At 38.1% G+C, this 23,431-nt stretch overlaps 2 protein-coding genes across 5 annotated transcripts in view; both read right to left on the bottom strand.

Moving 5' to 3' along the window:
- Positions 1-51: 51 nt before the first annotated feature.
- On the bottom strand, positions 52-14,244 carry lgmn (legumain). The gene is made up of 14 exons (XM_084742433.1): positions 14,092-14,244; positions 13,605-13,773; positions 13,273-13,370; positions 9,258-9,339; positions 9,029-9,111; positions 8,837-8,912; positions 7,426-7,488; positions 7,195-7,261; positions 5,741-5,859; positions 4,861-4,950; positions 3,001-3,207; positions 2,721-2,891; positions 1,756-1,823; positions 52-583 (listed from the first exon to the last, which is right to left on the bottom strand). Exons 2-14 carry the CDS (start codon positions 13,749-13,751, stop codon positions 541-543), a joined length of 1,314 nt encoding a protein of 437 aa, XP_084598559.1. The 5' UTR covers positions 13,752-13,773; positions 14,092-14,244; the 3' UTR covers positions 52-540.
- A 4,307-nt stretch (positions 14,245-18,551) lies between these two features.
- pcnx1 (pecanex 1) overlaps positions 18,552-23,431 on the bottom strand; it is a 56,090-nt gene continuing 51,210 nt past the window's right edge. For all 4 annotated transcript variants that reach the window (XM_084743234.1, XM_084743233.1, XM_084743236.1 and 1 more), the window contains 3 exons: positions 21,683-22,113; positions 20,091-20,231; positions 18,552-19,864 (listed from right to left, as the gene is read on the bottom strand). In XM_084743234.1, coding sequence (XP_084599360.1) covers positions 19,724-19,864; positions 20,091-20,231; positions 21,683-22,113 — 713 coding nt within the window. In that variant the 3' untranslated portion in view covers positions 18,552-19,723. The remainder of the gene's footprint in view (positions 19,865-20,090; positions 20,232-21,682; positions 22,114-23,431) is intronic.

A 23,431-nucleotide genomic window follows, 5' to 3' on the forward strand; every position in this document is an offset into this window, starting at 1 on the left:
GTGGTGAGTATTCACAGAGGTAAAAACATAAAAAATGTTTCACATGAGTCATTTTTAGTTGTTTTGGTCTTTTAGATTTATTTCAAGATCCCAGTGTGACAGCAAAGTCTCTTGAAGTTGAACAAACATTCAGTTTTTAGTGGTATGTCCTTTACATGTCAATCATTCATGCATGATCGTCTGTACCACACATAAAGCTGAGAGAAAAACAAATTTCCATATTATAATTGTCTATCCTATGGTTCTAAAAACAATCAGGAGTAAAATATCATCCCAGAACGGTTCACAGCAATAGTGCAACTCATCATACAACAAGTTTAAAAATTCTCAATAAAATCATAAAAACGATACAACTTAAAAAAAAAGAAAAAACAAAACAAAACAAAAAACAGAAGTGTTAGTGTGTTGATAAAACAATAACGTCAACTCCACATCAGATTGATTCCTAAGCAGTGCAAAGAGAAGCTCCATCCCCTCAGGCATTTCCACACAGAAGAAGCATTTTGATTTGAGGCTTTCGTGGATTTGCAGAAATCCTTTTTACTTGCTGAAATGACACACTGAGTCCATAGCGAGCAGGATGCTGCAGAGGCAAACAACAAAATACAGTCAATTGACCAAGCAAACAGGGAATACTGCCTCAGAACTTTATATTAATTTAACTGGAGCTACATTGTACTAGAGCAGGGGGTCACCAGCCTCTAAAAAAAACTCTACTACTCTAAAAAAAGGAACATTTTCAGCCCCCAAAAGTGCAAAAAATCTGTCTGGAGCTGCAACTATTACATTCTCTATTTTCTTTTGAGAGACTTGAGACTAACCACTGGTGAAATTTTGGAGAAAAGGCGCCGAGCAATAGACACAAACTGTGGTACATATTTTAGTTGCCAAAATATTAAAACATTTTTTTACTATTCAGTGTATAGGCTGCACATTTTTACAGTTGGAGAATGTAAGAATCATTTAGGGCTACAAAACTGATACCTAAACATTAAAATGTTATTCATTTCCATGTATTTTTTTTATTTCTCAGAGTCACAGGGAGCCACCAGCGAGGGGATCACAGGGTGGATGCAAAAATTATTTTTCAGTTTTGTTAACATTGTGCCTTGGCACAGGTCTGCCCTCTGAATGCCCTTCTTGTTCTGATAATGAAATTATAGATGATAAATATGAGGTATAATAGTGTCTGATTTGCAAGATTTTGTCAAACCATTTAATTTGCAATAAATGGCAAAATGCTCTGCAAAAGCCGACGAGTGTTTGTGAAGCGTTTCAATGAACTTAACTACAAAAAAAAACAATGAACAGAACTCAAAACTGTTCTTTGCTTTTGTTGTCACAGTGATGTCAGTTCAATTTGATTTGGTCAGAGTTATGGAATATTAAATCAATCGTCTTTGCTCACTACATCTTAGTCTTTGTGTGCATAAACTACAGGTTAAAAAAAAGGTTCACTTATTTCCTGGGTGCTGCAAGGTTTAGTTAATGTATCTAAAAAAAGGTGTTGTTGGACAACGGACAAATAAATAAATGAACAATTTAACTACTATCGCCTCTACAGAAAATTTTAGGAAGTGTTTTTGCAGTCAAGACAAACTGATATCTACGTATGTACAGTAGTAAAGACACGTCACAAAAGAGACCACGTTTTGGGCCCACTATGAAATAAGAATCAAAGCCACAAAACCAGAGTTGACAGAAAAAGGAAAGTCAAAAAAGTGGTTTATGAAGAAGGAAGTAGAGCATACGTACCTGTCAGCTGAGTACCCTCTCTCACACAGGTTCACCAGAGCGTACAGATGTCTCAGAGCGTATTCATACTGAAAAACAACAGGACGCCACACACAATGTCAGAAATGTCCCCGCAGTCTGTGACGCCAACACGTTACAGAAATGATCACCGTTTATTTTCCCCTGTTGTATTTGTGGAAATCAAAATGTCAGACAGTTCCAGAAAATATTTTCAGGGGAAGGGAATGTTTTTTTTTCTTGAATGAATGAAGCTGCATGAAAGTACCCAAGAATCCCTGCATCTCTGTCTTAAGTCACATGATCATCCAGGGTCACAATGGGCTGCATGCAAGAACATTTTCTTACAAACAGATTTGTAGCATTAACTTCTCATATGTAAGGAGCAAAGTCCGCAAACTTTTTGACTTAGAGTTATAGTTTGTATATAATGTATAATAATAATAATGATAATAACAAGCATAACAATAATTTACTCAAGGGTTTAGTTTTTTAATATGTTGGTTGAATCAAAACCTTGCAAAGTTTTTCTTCTCATAAATTTACCACATTAATCTAAGAAAATCACCTCCCTCCTCTGTGTCCATTTTTTCCGTCCCATTGGCCCTAATATGCGGTGATACTAATGTGTAGGGCTTAACACTTGAGAATGTAGTTTTTTATTGAGTCAATATGTATGAAATGAAGCTCATTCTGCACTTGCCGCGTTCTGTCAGTCTCTGTGGATTAGAGTCAGCTCAATGTAAGACTAATACCTGCTGATGAATAGCATGTGAAACAGATCTGGTGTTTCCTCTTTTGAAGCAGAACTAGACTCTTGACATGTGAGTAAGTTTCAACTATTAGTGACAGATGATTCCTGCCAAAAGTGTGACTAATCAACCATTGTGTATGAAAACCCCGACACTCTCTACACGTGGACAGGAAGGCCCCGGTTTTCGGTTTTAAATGTGCAGATGGGATTCTACCTCGGTTTTGTGCCAGTTGAAGCAGTTGTGTTTGTAGTGGTTCACTGCAGCCATGTAGCATTGGTGCTGGGAGAGTTCAGCTCTCTCGTTCAGAATCTCCTCGGCCTTCAAACTGTTGCCGGTCACCTTCTCGACCACTTGGCGCATGGTGTCAGCCAGCATCTCCCTGACCTGAACACACACAAATATGTTCACACACTGAAATCCAGAACATGCGAACTGTCACGGCTCAATTTGTGGAGTCAAATCTAAAACACCAGAGGGCTTCATCGGTCTTTACCTTGAGGTGGGCGTTGATTTCCATCAGCATCCCCCTGGCGACTCTGATGTCATTGGAGGCCATCATCTTCCTCTTGAGGATGGCCAGAGGAACGTCGGGGCTCGGGGTCAAATCCAGATCTATAACTGGTGGCAATTTCATTGGAGGAGCTGGGTTGTTTGCCTTGGGGCTACCCTGGAACGCCATAACCTTCATGTGGGCTATAGTCTGTTGAGAAAGTCAGAAACTCGAGGTAAGTATCAAAATAATGGCAGGAAACAAACATTTTTTTCTCCTGTAGAGTCCCCCTCCTCCACATCACTAATATGCTATCAAGCTATCAAGAGATAAAACTCACCAGCAAAAGAAGTGAAAATCACAAGTATTTGGCTCATGATGGGTAATTCAGGGTTTCTGCAGGTCTCAACAAGACTTTTTAAAACCTTTTATGACCATCACAAATGCCACTTGAAGACCCATTACTAATTATCAATGAAGTATGAAGAATAAGACAAAGTGTCGTTCCCACAGTTTTATGTTTGGCTGACTTCCCATGGGACTCTAATGCGTTTATACCCAAAGTTCCTGATTTGAGTGGTTTTTCGTTTTTGCACAAATTGCATCAGGCCTCAAATTTATTCTCAACAGGCTTCAACCGAGCACTAAATGTGCAGCTCTTGAGCCAAATCTTGCTGAACTTGCACTTACCTAGATGAAAGTAGCACTGACAGCAACAATTTTAACGTCTAGTTCTAGAAGAAGCAAATTTTTCTGACAGGAGGAGACATCACATGTCAAGATGACGGCCTATGCAGTGTTAGATGGTGCGCTGTAGTAAGGAGAAGGGATTAATATTTTTCCTGAAAATGACACATTTTCTATCCTGGGAACAGAGGCTCACTATCCCGATGTATGTGGCTTCCAAACTTGAGTGCTTCAGTGTCTTATCTGGTGATGTTAATAATTAGCGAGGCAAAAAAAACACCATTTAAACATTAATCAACATTATAATGAACATAATATAGAATGCACACGCTGCATGCAGCTTGACCTTGACCACGAAATTGATCAGAACAAGTCATCTGGTGTTTTCAAAGTCATGATATTGAGCGAGACAGATTATTGCCCCCACCCTGAACGATGCAGTGTTCATTGGAACAGGCTTAATAAAGTTAATGATTCGGCAAAACTCTAAAAGAAAAAAAGCTCTCACTCATTTGGTGTGAGACGTCTTTCTTCAGAGAGGGACGCTTCATATGCTGCTGCAGTATTTCCCACCTGAAGTATTTAAGTATAAATTTAATACTCCTGCATGCTTTGAGCTTTCACTTGGAAATTTTGCCTGAGATTCCAGTTGTCACAGCAAACCTCAGTCCAGCTCTTTTTATCCCTCCAGCGGCAGCACACGATTTGCATCTTCATTGTTAAATAGTCTGAAGGATTTGCACACAAAGCTGGTGGCAGACATTGTGCTGTGTGTCTGAATCAGATGGTAGAAGTTACTGTATTAAGTGCATTAACGGTCAGAAGTGTTTGAATTCATGGCGCTTTCTGCTTGTTAAACAACTAATTAAAACGCTCGGCCGGTAACACATAAGACCAACAAAACACACAACTTTTTTTGTGGTCCTTTAAAATGAACGAATTGATCAGTCTAAAGCAATTTTACATGTACATTATTGGAGGGTTTCTGCACCCCAAACTTCAAATTTGGGGGGGCGTATAAAACCCAATGCCTCCCCATAAACGGGGCCTGTTAAAATTGCATTTAAGACCTGTTAAGGCATTTTAAGGCCCAGACTGGATTTTTGACCTGCAGAGACCCTAAATACGACTTGACATTTTTCCTCCTGAGCGGTGTTCTTGCAGTCCGTCTCTCACCTTGTTTCCGTACTGCTGGACGTGGCTGGTGTTTGTGTGGCTCTTCACGATCTTGAACTGCTTCAGCAAAGTTTCCTTTGTCAGATCCTCCTGCAAGCACACATGAGACAAAAAAAAAAACACATCACAAACAGGTTTCCAAAAATAAGCAGCAAAATGATTATACATTCATATAAAATATGTTTTTTTTTTCAGAAATCACTGATTTAAAAAGTGTGTGGTACTTATTTGTTTTCTGTTGTGGGATGGTTATACTGTACATTACAGGTCTACAGGTGTTATCATTACATATGCAGACTACACAGAGTTCTTATTCTGCTGGTTAAAAACAAACCACCGTTGCTGCTGTTGGAAACGTTCACCACTTCCTTTTCCTGTTCCTGCCTTTTTCATTTTTCACATCAGATATTGGAGCAGATAATACATCTTCAAAGGACTTCATATCATCTGAGCTGCTATTGTACTGTACTAACATCAGTCATAAACTGAGTGGTAAAATTAGCATTAAATGAAAATACAGGTAACAAGAAAGAGCTAATTTTCTAAAGGAAAAGGAATTTCTCACTCATTTAAATTGCTTACTTTCTTTCTTTAAGTGAGTTAAAATGTCTCAGTGTTGTATCTTTGCATGCAATAGAAAAAGAGTTTCAGTGGTTGAAACAACTGAGGCATTAAAAGCTGCAAACACCTGAAATCAGTCAGAAGAGGGTTTTTTTGTTTTAGTCCTGCAGGCAGTCAGTTTGTATGGAAGCAAAGATTCTAATTAATTTAATAACTAAATTATAATTCATGTTGAATATCATACAAAATCATTTTTCTTCAAAACTGCGCGTGAAAAAAAATACTGTGATTCAAATACAGCAGGGGAAACGCCACCCACCACATCAGAGTCCTCCATCCAGTTCACGCTGTACCAGTCTCCCAGGTATGTGTCCCTCTTCTCGTCATAGTAGCAGGCGTACGAGGACTCGTGAGGGTTGGCTGCCGTGGTGGCGTACACTAAAAAACACAGAAATATTCTCAGTTCCGTTTTTGTTTCATCAGGCTGTTTGTAATCGGGTATGGAATGACTGACTGCAGGGTTGCTGCATCATCAAAAGCAAAGTTATCGACTCATGGATCATTATAATCTTCAGTATCTCTCTGACCACTGTGTACTTAAGAGAGAATCCTCTGTGATCCAACCCACACTTATTTACCCTTGGTATGAGCTGCTGCCGTCAGTGCTTCTGTGAATAATATGAACTGTGTCTAAATATATGCATTTAGTCACCTTTTATTATTTTCTAAATAATATTGACATTCTCCTTTAGGGTTTGTGACTTTATCAATATTCTTTCTACCCATTTTCCTTATTCCATTCTGTGCTATTCGCCTTGCTTACATGTCACAATGATACGTCACATTTTGAAAAAATAGAGTGTAAAAAACAGAATTAAAAAAGAATAAACACAGGCAGCTGTACCGAAGTACAAAAGCACAAACTGATTAATGCTTCAGGGCGTGTATTTGTTTGTGTTTCTGTACCATCTGTATTGTATTTTTGTATTTCTGTGTACTCTTTAATGTATTCTCTTTGCTGGTGTTGTGTGTCACTATGAGTCTAAGTTCAGCAGTTGAATTTACACCATTGGGGACAATATAAAGGATATATCTATTCTCAAGTTATGTTGTGAATTTTCCAGTAAGAATGTCTGCTTGACAGCCTCAGAAACATTTCATGGACAACAAATGAAGCTCTACAGTTTGAGAACTCACTCAGAAGTAAATGCAAATTGAAGAGTGAACATGTTACGGGAAATAAACTGCTGCTTTTGTCCTTTTGACATCTGTCAAAGTTATTTAGACCACAGAGGGGAAGCATATAAAAACTCTGGTTTAACATAATAAAACCAGAACCCTGATCCATGTCCTGCGCAGGTCCTGTTATGTTTATCACATGAGGACAAGCACATGACAGAGTGATGGAGCTAAACAATTACCACAAGCCATAATGCTGACCTGCGGTGTTTGACAAGACACAACAAAGGACAGAGAGTCAAAAACAAGTCCACAAACCACAGCGCTGATCTCAGTCTAGTCTTCTAGATATGACAAAGGATGTAAAAGTTAAAGATAAAAGCAAAAAAAAAAGAAAAATCACGAGTTTATTACAGAGTTTTGCTTGTTAGTTGTTGTTTTAATTCACCATCAAATGTAGGTTAAGTCTCATGGTCACAAGCAAAAGTCATTTTGTCAATAGTCCATCGATCAACACTTTCTATTGATCACTGCAGCTTCTTTATCTCTTGGTTTTACTGGAAAGTGATTCTGATGAGGTTAAGTTCAACTCACCGTCAATGTTAGCAGGCAGGTGGTTCATCATCGACCCGGACTCGCAGGCCTCGATGTAGAACACCATCTGTGGATGTGTGAGGGGGGAGGAAGGATGTCATGACCTGATCTTCCAGCACAGTTATATCACCGTTACAGCTGACTGTACACGCGTCCCATGGGATGTAGGTCGGTGATAAAATCCCCATGTACTAAAAAAAAACAACAAAATAGCAGGACGCTGCTACGTACCTTTTTGTATTTCTTATTGTCATACATGTATTTAATGGTTTCTTGGAGGTCTTTAACAGCGAGCTGCAGAGAAACGGAGACAAAGGACAAAAATATTTTTAATTTAAGAGTTTCAAAGTAGATAAACCACCATGTTAACTGTGGTGGAACGTGCTGTATATACAGACACATACACATAATAAAAAAACAACAACAACATACTTTTGCAGTTGTGTCTCTTTGCTCAGTAATTTGGCAGGTGAACAACTGGCAATGTTTGATTTGGGCTTTAAAACTTTTGAGTACCAAGTGAAATATGTCTGTAGTACTGAGCATAAAAAGCTGGCATTAAATATATGGTCATAATGACAGTCTTCTGTACTTATTCTTAACTTCTTCAACTCCTTCTCTCCCTACCATAGACCCATTTTTGTCTTTTTATAGGGGCTTAGAACATTAGATTTTAAGTATATGATGTACACTCCCATGCTCTAACATGTCCTATAAGTTGTTACAGCGATTTATTGGTTGATACCATTTATTACACAGCTTTAGTGCACAATTTTACCACTTCTGACAGCTCGAGAATGAATGAAAATGATCAAAAAACCCTCTAAAATACCACATTAAGACACAGAGACCTTGAGGAACACCTGAGAAGAATTCATGCTGTGATACAGTATCAAAAACTTTTGTGGAGATTTCTGTATGAATTGTATTTTTAAGCAATAGGATGGTGACCACCTCTGTTCTTTAAAGTCGCTGATTGTCAATATACTAAAAAAAAAAAAAAAAGTAATCCTGTGAGTAGCTCAGGCCTCTTGTTTGTGGTTGTGAAGTTTCACGAGGTTGTGATGATCTTTGAGGTCACAATAGGTCATTTTAAACCGAGAGATCAAGTTCCCAAAAATGATGAATGAAACGGCTACTATGGGAATGAACATCATCACACATTTACATATTTACAGTAAGTAGTTGTCATATGTTAATAAACAGTGTTGGAGTATCATAAATTGTGTCTGACTGGAAAGCTGAGACTTTTGTGGATTCAATGAGCCCAGTTGTATTAAATTAGTTCTAAACGCAAAGAAGGAATGCCATTAATTGTTGCACTGAATTTCACGACAACCCATCCAGTAACTCTTGAGGCATTATATTCAAAACCAAAAAGTCTGCATTGTTTATTCTCAAGGGGCCACAAATGTCAACGTTTGTCTGTTATCTTTCCAAACGTATGATAAAATCATGTGAAAAGACATATGATCGTTCTGGACGGCGATCATTATCTGATGCAACAAGTTGAGCAACATAAGAGTGGTTAGTTCCTGGTTTACTGTTTAGTGTTGAAAACCAGTTTGTTTGGTAATCTTTGGCACAGTAAGCTCACGAGTTAACTTTAGCTAGAGCAGGAAGTAAAAAAAAAAGTGCTCACATCATCATTAGGAAAGGCCAGAATACCAGGCGCCCCGTGGTCAGTGAAGTAGACAAACACGCGGTCGTTGGGGCCGCTGCCAAGACAAAGAAAGCAAAGTGAGTAAATAATCTTGATGAATCAGACTTTATGCTGGTGTCATCTCTTCACGGGATTCACTTCTCCATCTTTGCGTTTTATTTCACAACTTGCCTCTTGATCACTTTTCCAGTGCCACCTTTGACTTTTGAGGTGTCGCCCTTCAGCACAGCCAAAAAGTTTTCTGGGGTCACATCCTGCAGAAAAACATGCGATAACATATCAAATAGTTTGTTTTAAACATCAAAGTATCTTCAAACAATCTGTTTAGAACGCAGAAAATCACTTATCAGGAGCGATGATTTGGACACTTGAACAAATATTTGCACTGAGGCTCACTCACATCCCCGATGTAGTCTTTAGGAACCCCCTGGTACACGTCTGTACCATTCGGCCTGTTGATCAATATCCCAGGGGTGGGGTTTCTGGAAACGCAAATATGATTCAGATTTATAGAAGGAAGTGGAAATGGCTGAAAAAGCAGTCCGTCCTGATGACAGCAAAGCAGATGAATGATTCACTGATCAGGTGCTCTGCAGAACTTCAGGTTTTTCCCCTTTCACTGCAGAATTGCTTTCTGTAACTCTCGATAACAACAAGGACTCTGATCTGCGGGAAACTGCACTGTTGCAGTGACTCTGAGCTGAAACTTTTGTTTGTCTCGTGCGACTGTAAACAGAAAGTGTTTGAGTTTCTGACTGTTAGTCAGACAAAACAAGACATGTCGAGACGTCACCTTGGACTTTAAGAAACGATGACAGACGGTTTTCACTAATTTTTTACATATTTTTGTATCAAATCAATAAAAACATTTTAGTGAAAACACCTCTGCGATTAGTAAAAGTGTCCATTGATTTGTCCGTATGGATTATCATGCAAACCCCTGCATCATTTTAAATACAGGTTAGTTATTAACCACAAATCTAATACACGAAGAAGGATATGATATGGATATAAAACAATCAATGTTGCATAACTTTCCTCTAGAACTTGACCTACATTTTGTGGAGTTGTTTGATATATGTGGACGCTTAAGTGACGGTTAATAAAAAGCAACGATAAGCTGAGGAAAATACAGCTGTTGCTGCTGATTTAACTATCAAATTAACCTGCAACTGACATAATCCGTTATCTGTGCACTCACACACAGCTTCCCATCTAAAAAGATATTAGTACAGAGCTACAACAATTAGTTAATTAATCTATTAATTTTCAACTATTAAATGACTCACCAACTATTTCGATAATTGATTAATCAGTCTGATTTTTTTTTTCCAAGAATAAAATGTCAAAATTCTGCTGCAGCTGCTACAATGTGAATATTTTTTGGTTTCTTTACTCCTCTCTGAAAATTAACTGAATATCTTTGGGTTGTGGATAAAACAGGACATTTGAGGACGTCATCTTGGACTTTAAGAAGCTCTGATTAGCATTTTTCACCATGTTATGGACCAAACAACTTCAATTACCTGAGAAAATGATCATGAGATTAATTGATAATAACAGAAGTAATCAGTGAATGCAGCCCTAGTACCATATATACAGTATTAGAGCTGCAATGATTAATTAATTATTAATGTTACTGATTATTAAATTAAAAACCAACTATTTTGATTATCCATTAGGTGGTTTAAGTCATTTTTTAATCAATGTGAATACTTTATAGTTTCCACAGGGCCTTTTACTTAAGTCATTTTTCAAACAAAAATACCAAACAAACACCAGTTTCATCTTCTCCAATATGAAAATTTGCTACTTTTGTGTGTTTGATATCATCACAAAGTGAATAACTTTGGTTTTTGGACTCCTGGTTGGACAAAACAAGCCATTAGAAGATGTCAAATTGGGCATTTTTTGCAAGGGAGTAATTGAAAAACTATTTGACAGATTGATAAATGAGGAAAAACGGTAAGTTGTAGCTCTTGTTAACTATTTGGAAATAGTTTGCATGCAGAGCTTACATTATGTATAGGAAAACACAGCTCTCTTGGTCAATACAGCATTCACTGAGGAATTTATGGCTGCAACTGACAACATCTACCATCAACACTGACTGGACACCCACATGAGAAGAAGTCTTGGTCTAGATATACAAGTCACTTTCAGGCAACTGGGTCACTAACTGGCCAGTCAACTCACCCAAAGTCAACACTCCCAAGGACGAAGTGGACACTGACTACTGTCAAACCCCTCTGTGTCTTCCTGTATGTCACAGTGTGTAACAGTGGCCCAGATTCTGACTGAAACTGGAGGATCTGCTTTAACTACAGCTCTTCTATCCAGTCACCATGTCAGTAATTTAACTCCTGAAGAGGCACTAAAATTAGTTCCTTGTGACTCTTCTCAGTGCGTCTCTTTAACAGCTTGTTAATGGAGCTGCCTGCACCGACAATGAAGTGCACAGGGTCGACATGCCTCAGCGACATGAGAAATACCAACATGCCTTTGAGATTATTCTGTGGTTTACAAATATGGCTAAAAATTATTATTTTCATTATCAATTCATGTAGTGAATATTTTCTCGATTAATCATTTGGTCAATAAAAATGGAGAAAGTTTCCTGGAGCCCAGGATGGGAGGAACCTCCACTCTGTTACACCGACTGAGTGCTTCTGTAGTTCCATCAACTCCAGTGGATCAAATCAATTTCAGGAATCATCCAGTTAAATTCTCACTTATCAGTTATCAATAATTAAGCTTATGAACTGGGACCGCGAGTGTCTGGACCAAGTAGCTCATGAAAAATAAGCTTTGTCAGATTTCGTAGGCTACAGCTGTTATTTCAGATGTGTCAGACACATATTTAATCAACATTTATGTAACTGCAAGTTTCTGATCAGACTCGGTGTCGGCAGATGCTCGGTAGGAACCATCAAATAATTGCCACAACTATCAAGAGGATGGCAGATTAACTTTCCCTCAAGTTTCGCTTCAGCTCCTCTTACAGATAAGCAGATAATATGTGAAGTCGCTGACATTAATTTGAACAGATGGTTAATAATAATATGCCTCTTTCAAAAGCTTATTTTCATATTCACCGACTGTAGCACTCTAACTTGCACCTGAAAACATACATGGCAGTGTGGAATGCTTTAACAGTAATACAGCATGTTAATAGTTAGTGATTAAAATCCTATATTTATACTTTTAACTGAAAATGCTTTCTACTTTGCTTGCACTGAGTCACGTTATTACCACTGATATGTATGATATGTAACTGGTTACATGTAATTTGTTACATGTAATTAAATTACAATATAAATGTTATTGTAATCCATTACTATTATTACTGAGAAATAATATGTAATTAAATTACAGTTACTAATCAAAATGTTGGTGATTAATAAGGGCTTACATTTAAATATCGTTCTGGGGTTGCCCGGCAGAGATCTGCACTCTACTGAGTGCACTCATCTAGTTGTTATTACTTTTTCCATTTTGTTTCCTGTTGCTACAAGTTGTGGGAGGAGGTGAGGCGACATTACTGTTGTTTGTAATGTAACCTCTACAAAAACTGAATAGAAATAGATGTATGTATGAGAGCATGTATGAAAGAGTTACAGAACTGAAATTTGTGTGTGCTATATCACATTTAGTAACAGTATTCAGTGTGACTGAGACTATTCTAACTCTCAACTGGGGAAGAAAGAAGGTCAACAACTATGAGAAGTCAGGAGGAAACAACAACTGGTTTCAGCTTAAACTGTGATAAAATTCCTGGCAATTAGGATTACTGTTTCAAATTGTAATTATTGTGATAACCGTATTTGATTAGTGAGGAAAATATTGTCCTGCATCAATCAAAGTAAGGAACAGTCTCCCAGCCGCAGGTGCAGCAGCAACATGGGTCTATTTTGTGTCAGTGAAAACATTTAAATCGCAAAGGACATGATGCCATTTCAAATCGCTGAGAGATTTACAGTATAAGACTTGGTCAAGTTATTTCAGTGTGTATCAGTACTTTTTCCTGCACACTTTCGCAATGCATGTAAATACGGATGAACATAAGTTCAGTCACTGTAATTGTGAAATCTTCATACTGTTTCATCTCCGCTTGTAACTATTGCAAAATCTGAATATAAATGTATCAAGTAAATGAAAGAAAAATGTGAGACAGCACATATAAAAGAAGACAGAACTAAAATTTGTGTGTGCTATATCACATTTAGGAAATGTTCAGTATAACTGAGGCTGACATCTATTTACATATTCTACTAACTTGCTATCAGGGGAAGACTGAAGGTCATCAGCTATGAGAACTAAACTATGGTGGGTTTTTTAACACTTCAGGGAAAAGAGGAAGTAAGTCTGTATGTCAAATAGATTCGCTGCAGAGAAACAAAAAAATGTCAACTCACTCCTCGTTCTGTGCCAAGTCGTCGTACATCATCACCACAATCTGCTCATCTGGGATGCCATTTTTGTGGACAATCTGGTAGGCATGGCATACATCAGCCTGAGAGACGGAAAAGGAGCATTAACATTAAGGTCAGCTGGACATTTTTAAGAGGCTGGAAAAACTCTGGGATAGGAGAGCATGCATTATGAATGGGAAGTGGTATATCAGGAGGGTGAAGTTGATCTTATCATAAAACAAAGAAAACAACTGAGTCACACACAGTTTGCACTTGATAAGGTGACACTGTAGCAACAGTCTCGTGTAGTTTAACTGTTTTAGACCTCTCCTCACCTGGTGTCTGTAGTTGTACCAGCCATTGGAGCCTGCTACGAGGAGCACCCAGTTCTTCCCACCGTCTTCCTGCTGCTGCTGGGAGGGGAAAGCACTCACCAGCCCGAGACTCAGGCCGACCAGGACGAAGAACACCGACTGAGACATGTCCTCGCCTTCTGTGGGACTCCTGTATGGATGACAGTGACAGTTAAAACCTTCCCCTGTTAAATTCGCTCTTATAATAAACTGGCTGTTGTTTGTCGGGCTGTGAGGAAGCGACAAACAGAGACAGGTAAGAAAAAAAACTGGCACAAACACCCCACCTGACTGACTGGATGTCACATGATGATGATATCCAGGCTCCGAACATAGCTAGCTAGCTGGTAGCACAACACGCTAACAAAAAACGACTTTTTAAAAGGCTGAGAATACCACAAAGCTAATTAAAATGTTAAAAATAAATCTCAGCGGAATTATAAACAGACAACGCCATGTTTTCTCTTACCTTTTCTTTGCTGTGGTGAAGAAGGAGACAGCTGTGAAGTGACTACATAAACATATTCAGCAGGAGTCGATGGGACATTTATACGTGACGTCGGGAAAAAAAACGGTGGATAGGAATGCTCCCGCAGCAGCCAATCAGAGGGCTCGGGGGCGGGGCTTAACTGTAAACAGTCATGTGGTTGGAGAACAACAAACATGTATGAGCAAGTCTGTTCTGCTGAAAAGTAAAAACTAGATTAACGGCACTTCCAGAGGATTATCATTTTTGAGAAAACAAAACCGCATTTTAACAGCAAGCATTTATTTATATATTAATTTTAAAAAATACCTTTTGCCTTTACTGACATTTTTTTTATTTCCCACTTGCTTTGGAAGTGTAAACACGTTTCCTATGTCATTAAAGCTCCTTATTAAGCAACCTTAAAAATTATCTTAATTTCCTCAAGTACTGTATTGAACTTGCCACTTCTTTATGCACGCATCTGCATGTTTAAACAACTGTACAACTGTATATCATCTTTGTAGATATAATTTAGTTCTCCTTTAGTGTTACTTTTACATACATTGATCTCTTTCATTGTTTAATCCTATCCTAATTTAATAAATCTGAATATTTGTTTATATATTTTCTGTGTGTGGAGGGGGTCACAACTGTACATCACCGTACAGGTACAATCTTGTATTGTTTAATGACAATAAAGCTGAACCTTGAACCTTCAAAGCTCAACCTTAGCAGCTATTGTTACTTCTTTTCTCAGTTCTTTTAAAAATACATATTATTCTAATATAATCAAAAAAGCACAGCAACAAATAGCAGCAATATTAAACAAAAGAGGAAAATTACAGGACAAAAGTGAACAGTAATGAAAACAATTAAACAAAGTCCACAAGTGGACAATCAAGAATTAAAGAGGGGGTTTTGTCTAGATAATCATTTTTAAGAAACAACATTTATGAGTGAAATTCTGTTTTCTTGTTCCTACTTTGTAGTGTAAGAATTTTGATACTGAACAAGTTCTGTTTGCATTGATTAAAGAACCCCAAAGAAAAATGGAGAAGTTGCGGATTGTGAAAGAAATTTACAGCAAAGGAGAGGTTGACTTTCTTCAAAAACTTTGTATGGCTAAATCTGATGGTTACTACACTTAAATACAGCAGGGTTTCATTTTCATTTATTATTTGTTTATATCCTCAACTTTTTTTTGTGTTAATCAGTGCAACATCATACATCTAAGTGTTGAATTATGGGAAATATGTGTCAAAATGGAAATGTAAGGATCTCCTCCCTCCTCATTTGGACTGAAACCAATGTGAAGTGTATGGAAACAGATCGACAAGCATCCTTGACCCCTTGTGCCCTACTATCTGTTGTTTACTTCCCTTGGATTCTGTTATATTTGGTGTATCAGTATTGACACTGTACTCATGCAAGGAGATGTGTCTTTAGAAAATACAAAATTAGTTGTGCTGGCTCTGTGTATTTGTTCTCGAAAATGGTAGAATAACCCTTAATGCTTAGAACTGCTGTATATGTGATGGTGAACTGCATCCTGGAGACGGCTTTTCGGCTTTTGCTCTGTCTGTTCCTGCTATTGTTTATTCTTAAAATCAATAAAAACAAAGTCTTTCTGTTTTGTTAGAAATGACAGTGTGCTGTGTTTATTGAGCCTGAAGATTTATTTATATTATATATTATATTTCAAAGTCCACTCACTATATTTCTTCCATGACTTGCTGCATCATTTCCTGACCTTCATTATAAGACGTTATAGGAGTTTGAAATGTGGCAAAAGTTCCTGGACCTTGAATTATGATATATTTCTTTTATAATCATGTGGACTTAGAAAATGGTCGACGGATATGAGATTGTTATCGGCCGATACAGATATTTAGACAGCAAGGCAAAGAAAATTCAAGTATAATTCCCTTATTTCATGCACATTATAATCTAATATAGATTGTTCTCTTGGCCAGGAACATGTTGTAGATGGATTATTTAATAATTAATTAAACAGAGAAATACATTTGGAACGTGACAGGTATTAAAGGGAGAGCGGGCTACAGCGAGCATTATTCTATACATCAGAATATGAAGTTTTTATTTAACACTAGCCACTAACAGCTTTATATTAGACTTGCTGTCATTTAAGAGGAGAAGCATGTTAACATTTATAAAAGACAAAGGTGACTGAGGACATCTTAGAAAATGAGTTATTAGAGCATGAGAGTTTGAAACTTTTTCATCACCTTTCCAAAACTCACAAGGAGGCTGGGAAACATCGTTTTCCAACATTTTTGTTCATTGCTGATCAATGCCGATTATCTGAAAATGCCAGATGATCGGATTGATTAATCAGCCGACCGAGTCACCGTTCAATTACCAGTCTTAACTGGTTGACTCTTCCCTGTTGATAAAACACTAATTGGCATCAGAACCTTGTATTTTGTTGTAAATGTATGTCATAAGCTGCGTTTATTGAGTGTGAAGGTTCATTTTGTCCGTCGGCAGAACAGTGAAGACAGTCAGCAGGTGTCATGGCGGCCAACTGTCAGAGAAATGTCCAGAAATTCTCCATCATACAGGTGATGGGTAACATTTCTACATCTTGGGAGAAAGCAGCAAAACATGCGTCTGTCTGACACAACCTGAGAGAAAACATAAGTCTCCACATTTATTCATTCAAATCATACATACATGTATTTAAAACCAGTTTCTAGCACAAACATTTAACTTTCCAGTTTCCTCCATACTTTTCTCAAGTTGGCATTAATCTGCCCTTTAAATTTACTGCCTAAATGTAGTGTTCAAAACCATTTGACTTATAATGCATTATGATATGTTTCTAGTACCAGTGTGGTAAAATGAAGTTTAGAAGGGTTAGTGTGAGAGCTGTGATGTATTTATAACAGTTCAGACAATTTAAATGATCGGATGCAAAAAGAAATAATAAAATCTGGAAAAATAAATAAATTGTTTTACAACAGGTTTATGTAAGAATATGTCATTTGTTGTAGCTAGAAGTAATTTCTCAGACCTTCAGAGTTTTGACAAGTTAACAACGTATTATGGCACCAATTTTGCAGCATGTTAAACAAGTCCTCACTACCTATTACAGGTGCCACATGATTCACTGTACCATAAAAAATATTATAAAACACAACAGGTCTCCCATAAAATACCCCATGACTGCACCTGCTAATCACAAGTTTCATTTTAACCTTTGTCTCTCCTGCCACAGTTTGTATTTACTGACAGTCCCTGCTGGAAAGAGTACTGAAACAAGAACTGAACTAAATCTACCAGTGTTAAAATACATCAGTAAAAGTACAAAGTAATTTTCTCAAACACTATTCAGAGTTTTAGTTATTTTTAAACTGCTGATGTTTGATGATGTCGATTATAGCGGGGTTTCGATCAGTTACTCCCAACTCCTGCTTTGTTCTGCTCAGTGGTCACAGTCTCCTCTTCAAACCTGTCTCTGCTGCAGAGTTTGTTTTTTCCCCCGTCTGTGTCTCATGGTTTTCATTCGCACATTTAAACATACTGGCTACAAAAATGCAGATGAAATGTTCAGGTATCAATTCAAAGTGTAGAGCCACTCAGTAGTACATTGTCATTTAGTAAGTAAGTAGTGAAGTAGATTTATGTAGTGTAATGCATACTTTAGTAAGAGGAAATTTACAGACCTGAAAAAAATAACAAGTACCTAAAAATGACTCTTGACTGGTGATTGAGCTTATTTTCCACTGGTGTGCATTTGTTTTAATTTAGCCCAGTGTTTAATCAGTTTTGTAAGCCCCCTCCACACATTCATGCATATAGAGCTGATATATAAAACTCCCTCGAAACCGTGAAATACTCAGCAGGTTGATGAGAGGAATTTGTTTGTGAGGACACAAATTACTCCGCAATGTTTGGCTGAGTCTGAGTCTTTAAATATGTTTTGTTGAGACAATTTACTTTACTTAACTTGAATCTTAGAGTTTCAGAAATGCAAAAGAAATTTGTATTTCAAGAACTGTTGAGTAAACTACTTAAAGTGAATGTGAATAATGGTTACTAATTTAATATTTTCAACTTTAACCATTTAATTTTCAAGCACCCAAAATATTGAAACAAATCAGATTCACGGCTCACTGTGAACAACTTTTGAAATACACATTTTTTGAGTTTCTATACTCAGAGATTCAAGTTTATCTAAAGAGGAAAATTAAATTATCTCAACAAAAGATTATTGGTCGGCAAAACCTTGTTAAGGTTATTTCAAAACTAAGGAGTTTGATTAAAAACCCAAAAATCTAGTGAGACCAGATGCCTTGAAATTATGAGTTCTCTCACCCTTTTTCACTTCACATACCCCTGGAGATACGTGTCCTATTCAGGAATAGATTTGGTTTGATGGATTAAAAAACGATACGATAATTCAATAAAATGAGACATAAACAATCCGAGGAGGCATATTAAAGATGTCAGCAATAAATCAAACTTTTATTTCTCCATATAGAAAAGAAATTAAGTTAAATAGTGAAACAGTCCATCAAAAATTCGGCATCTTGTTTTCAACCAATGGTCCTTAATACATTAACCTTTGTCCCAAAATGCAAAAAAAGAAGATGTAACAAAGTGTAAATACCATGTTCACAGTAATAAATATTGAAAACAAAATCTTTTATACATTGACATTATATATATATATTTGTGTAAATATATATATATTTAGATATAGATATAATCATATACAGTAAAAAGTTATTTTCAAGTTTATCAAACATAAAATAGTAAAATAAAAATGGCTGAAAACAGAATGACGATTGCATTTTTTTTTCATTCCCAAGGCATCGGTAACCATGGCCATTCAGAGTCTGTAATAAATAAACTGTGATATTATCTAAAGAGTGTAGTGCATCGCTGTAAATAAAAAAAAACAAAAACAAATTATAGTGCAAGTTCTTTTTTTCTTTGCGCAAAGTTATCTTGCAAATGTCAAAGTAATCCAAACGGAATGACAACAATGAAACAGAGGAGTTTGTTGAGCGCAGCACCGACTTCACTCTGTTCTGCACCACAACTTTCTCTGTCGTCTTGGCAGCAGGAAAAAAAAAAAAAAAAAAAGCTTTCACGTGTATGAAACCATGGCAGATATTCAACACCAGGCTTATTTTGGCAAATTATTTAAAGACAATCAAAAAACACAAAGTCATCTCCACACGCTCTTTTACACTCAGCTCTGTCAGAATTGCCAACAAAACGACGAACGAACAACGAAGTTGATGAAATGCATAGAAATTAATTACCAGTAGCGAGAACTAACTTAACTTAAGGGTTGTTTACTGTCATGCAGCATTTCGGAGACGCAAAGCAAGGCAGATACTGTGGATGTGTGTAGATGCAGTAAAGGATCTCGGATTAATGTATGCTCTGCCTCTGCTTGCACTTTTCCCTGGCTTCCTTTCCCCCTCAGCGATAAGGAACAGGGGAGGGGGGAGAGCTCCCGTTTCCTGTTTGTCTGCAGGCTCCCGCGGCGTCCTGCCGAAAGCCAGGGAGGTCTGGCTTCACACAAGTGTCAGTCAGTGTGCGTGTCTGCGTGTGTGTGTGTGTGTGTATGTGTGTGTGATGTGTGTGCTTGCTTGTCTCAAACCTCTGCACCCAACTCAATGACCCCAGTCTCAATAATGGGCACTAGCTTATCTTCCACCTGTACCAGCAGGATGGTCTTGTCGATATGGGAGCGATTGGCTGGGTCACGGCTACAAGGCACCCACCGGTGAATCACCTGCAGAGGGAAACACAGCGGAGGAAGCAGACAATAAAATTTATGAAGCTTTTATTACAGAGCAAGTAGGTCACAGAGAGTGTTACAGGCTTTGAAATAGGACACGAGTACAAAACAAGATCATCACAGCAGAATCACATTTATAGCGTGAGAGGTCAGAGAATGACAGGAAGTAAAGGAAAGGCTGTTCACACTGATGTGCTAACAGCTGATGGTGAAGACTTACATGTCCTTCCATGCCCTCTAAAGGGCTCCAGTCCCTCCAGCAGTTCCGTCCTGCCCTCAGTCTCATCGTCTCGTCAGGCCACTGCAGCTCCTTCCGCTTCGATAAGTTGATGTTCTCCAGCACGTGACTGAGGTCCACGATCTGAGCGACGTCGCGGAAACACGGGAATCAAATTCAGAGGGAAGATCAAAGTCAGAGGTGTGGACACAAGCGCAGGCGGATTATTCATTAACATTAAACCTTCATGAGACACTTAGAGCAGGGGCTCTCAAACGTTTTTGATCAATTAACTTTTAAGCAACAGTTAAGATGGTCAGAATACATTGAAACCTAGTGTTTGCCTGCAATCAGTTGCTTGAACCTAGATGACAGAATATGCTGTGAAGTTTACCAGTAGGTTACTCATAATTAATTAAAATCACATCTCTTGTAATTGAGTGTGCAAAATTGAGGCAGACACGGCTCAGACAGGTCGTCCATTTCAGACTCAGACATAATCTGACAACTACATCACTAGTTGTACAGCTTGTGTACAAGAGAAAACCTTCTGTGATTTAGGAGCTGATAGCAAAAATATTCTGGTTAATGCATGAACTCAGCAGCAACAACACACTGTCCAGCAGTTAATGCCGCCACAACAGTGATGCCAATGATGAAATAAGCCACATTAACACCACATTAATCTGGGGACAGGATCACGTGAATCATCTCCATCTACACTGTATGTTCAGCATGACTTCATGAAGTAACTTGAGGTACAGGCTGGGTCCAAACTGACCTGCCCTTCAGTCTGGACTTTGAGAAGCCCTGGTTTAAAGTAATGAGAGGCGAGAAAAATTAAGGCAGAGAATGAGATGACATGCAACTACGGCAGCAGAACAGAATGAAAGTTCTGCTTCTAGTGACAAATAATAATTTCAGTAAACCATGAATGTAATTATTGAGTATTAAACAGAGGATGACATGCTCTAAAATGATATAAATGATCTATATTTGAATGATATGCATAACAAGACTAAGACTTGACAGCCATTCCAGTGGCTCTGATGGACTGTACTTTAATTAATTGTTTAGTTGATAAAATGTCCCAAAAACTGTGAAAAATGCTCATCATCATTTTCCAGAGCCCACAGTGACGTTTACTAATTGGTTCTTTTTTTCCAAAACCCCAAGACTCTTCATGTACTTGCAGAAATGACAAAGAAAAGCAGCATATTCGTACATTTATGAAGCTAAAACCAGCAAATGTTTGGCATTTTTGTTTGAAAAATGAAATGAAAGTAGTTAGAAACTTATTTTCCTTAGATCAACTAATTGATTCATTGTTGCAGCTCTAAGCAAACTGCTAATATAAGCATAGTAACACGCCTACAATGATAAAACAAGCATGATGATGTTGAGCAACTATGAATGTTTCATGTTCACTGAGTTAATTTAGAGTGTCAGACTACAGCTACAGAGAACAGAATACACATCACTGAACAAGAAACACTAAAAGCGCTCTGGACCGTTTTGTGTTGCAGATTAATGTGTGACAGTGAAACTGCTAAATTTCACTTGCTAACTGTGCTAGGGCTCTTTTTGTTACAAACCTGCACTCTGTAGGAGATGTCATCTCTGCGCACGGTGGAGACGGTGGGGTTGTGTTGCTGCGGGTGGTGATGATGGTGATGATGCTGGCTGAGGGGGTCAGTGACGGTGCTGCAGAGGCCGTCGTTGCCCAGGAGGCCCACCAGCGTGTGGCGTTTGCAGGGAGGGATGCTGTGGCTTGAGAGGGAGGCGGAGGGGCCGGCAGGGTCCGAGGTGGAGCCCAAGCGGAGCTGCAGGGAGGTGTGGAGTGTGCGCAGAGACAGCTGGCTGGTGGAGGAACGTCGGCAGGGCTCTAGGCCTGTGGTGGAGGTGCGCAGGGAGGAGTGACGGCTGCTGCTGTAGCGGTAGGAGGAGGACTGGCTGGCAACTGAGGCTCGGGCAGGAGAGTGTCGTACCAAACCGGACTGGACAGACTGGGAGCTTTGACTGGTGCCTGGATAGAAGGAGGAGAGGTCAGACAGAGACCAGATGAAATTAAAGGAATACTGCAGTGATTTAGTGCTGCAGCAGAGGCCAAAATACCTGGATTTCAGGCTCTAGTATGGATGTAAAGAGATCAAAAACTCAAGGTCTATAATACACGATAAAAAGTCCTTGATATCAGTCCTTTTCTCTCAAAACAATGCATGGACTACAAAAATAATCCCTCTCAATCATCACTCATGACCCACCAGAGGTGTGTGGCATCCACAGAGACCCCACCCTCTGCATGTACCTTCTGATTTTCTTTGAATTTCACTGTTCTCCAGACGCTTTACCGACCTAAAACGTTGGTATTTGACGTACTGAGAATGAGACTCAACAATTAAACAAACAGCAACTTATCTACCTTTAACTTAAGGTGCTTCTATTTTCCTTCTTTAATAAAATAAAATAAAAGTATCCTGCCATAACATAAGCATGTGCAAAAAGTGGCATGAATTTTCTTTGCCAAAGAATGTGTGGATTATGTACATACAATTGCAAAATAAAAACAGTGCAGTAGTCAGTAACAATTAATTTATAAAACAAAATAAAAATAAAATAATTAGCCATGTAATATCTTGGTAGGTATCGTCACCATCCAGTACATTATTGAGACATTTTTTATTGTGATATTCGATATATTCTTACATCCCTAGTCCCTTCTACGCTGCCGTCCAAACACTAACTATAGAAACTACATTTTTGGTCAAAACTGAGTTTTAACTAAAAATTAACTTCTTGATACCTGTTTTATCTTGTGCCAAGGTTTCAGGATTTAATTTTGCTTTGTTTTAGAGAAAAAACATTTTAAAAATTGCAGGAACTACAAAAATCTGGCCAGTGAAAGTTACCGCAGTTAGGCTTTGTAGGGCAGTATGGGTCACGCTCTAAAAATGCTGGATCCTACGTTTCCCATAATGCAACTCAAGAGTGTCTTTCATTACACCCTCCCTGCCTATGACATACCCTCATCTTTCAAACTACACATCTCAAGTTTATAACAAGCTTTCAGTCCAGCTCGAGATAACCTTTACAGCATCATCATTCTTAATTATATGATTCAAGATGGTGTCTTTTGCTGCTCACTGCTTCTCCCCACTGCCACTATTTAGCAGGTTACTTTCAGTCAGTGTGTAGGGGTTAGTCTTTGTATCTTGACATAAAACCTTAAAATAAAGACAGTTTAGCATCTTCTGTCCTCATATTAGCATAGTCTTCTCTCTCGTCTTCTGTCTTTAGCTGTTACATCAGCCCAGTTAATGTCCTCATGTCTCTTTATTTCTCTC

This window comes from Lutjanus erythropterus, chromosome 18 (assembly GCF_056507025.1).
Source record: "Lutjanus erythropterus isolate fLutEry1 chromosome 18, fLutEry1.hap2, whole genome shotgun sequence".
NCBI classification, from domain to species: domain Eukaryota; kingdom Metazoa; phylum Chordata; class Actinopteri; order Lutjaniformes; family Lutjanidae; genus Lutjanus; species Lutjanus erythropterus.

Bases quoted from the DNA above. Each gene is read 5' to 3' on its own strand.
- lgmn (XM_084742433.1), bottom strand. From the start codon at position 13,751: ATGTCTCAGTCGGTGTTCTTCGTCCTGGTCGGCCTGAGTCTCGGGCTG. The intron at 7,262-7,425 runs GTACGTAGCAGC...ACACATCCACAG, and splicing joins ACAATAAGAAATACAAAAAG to ATGGTGTTCTACATCGAGGC. The intron at 2,892-3,000 runs GTAAAGACCGAT...GTGTGTGTTCAG, and splicing joins AAATCAACGCCCACCTCAAG to GTCAGGGAGATGCTGGCTGA.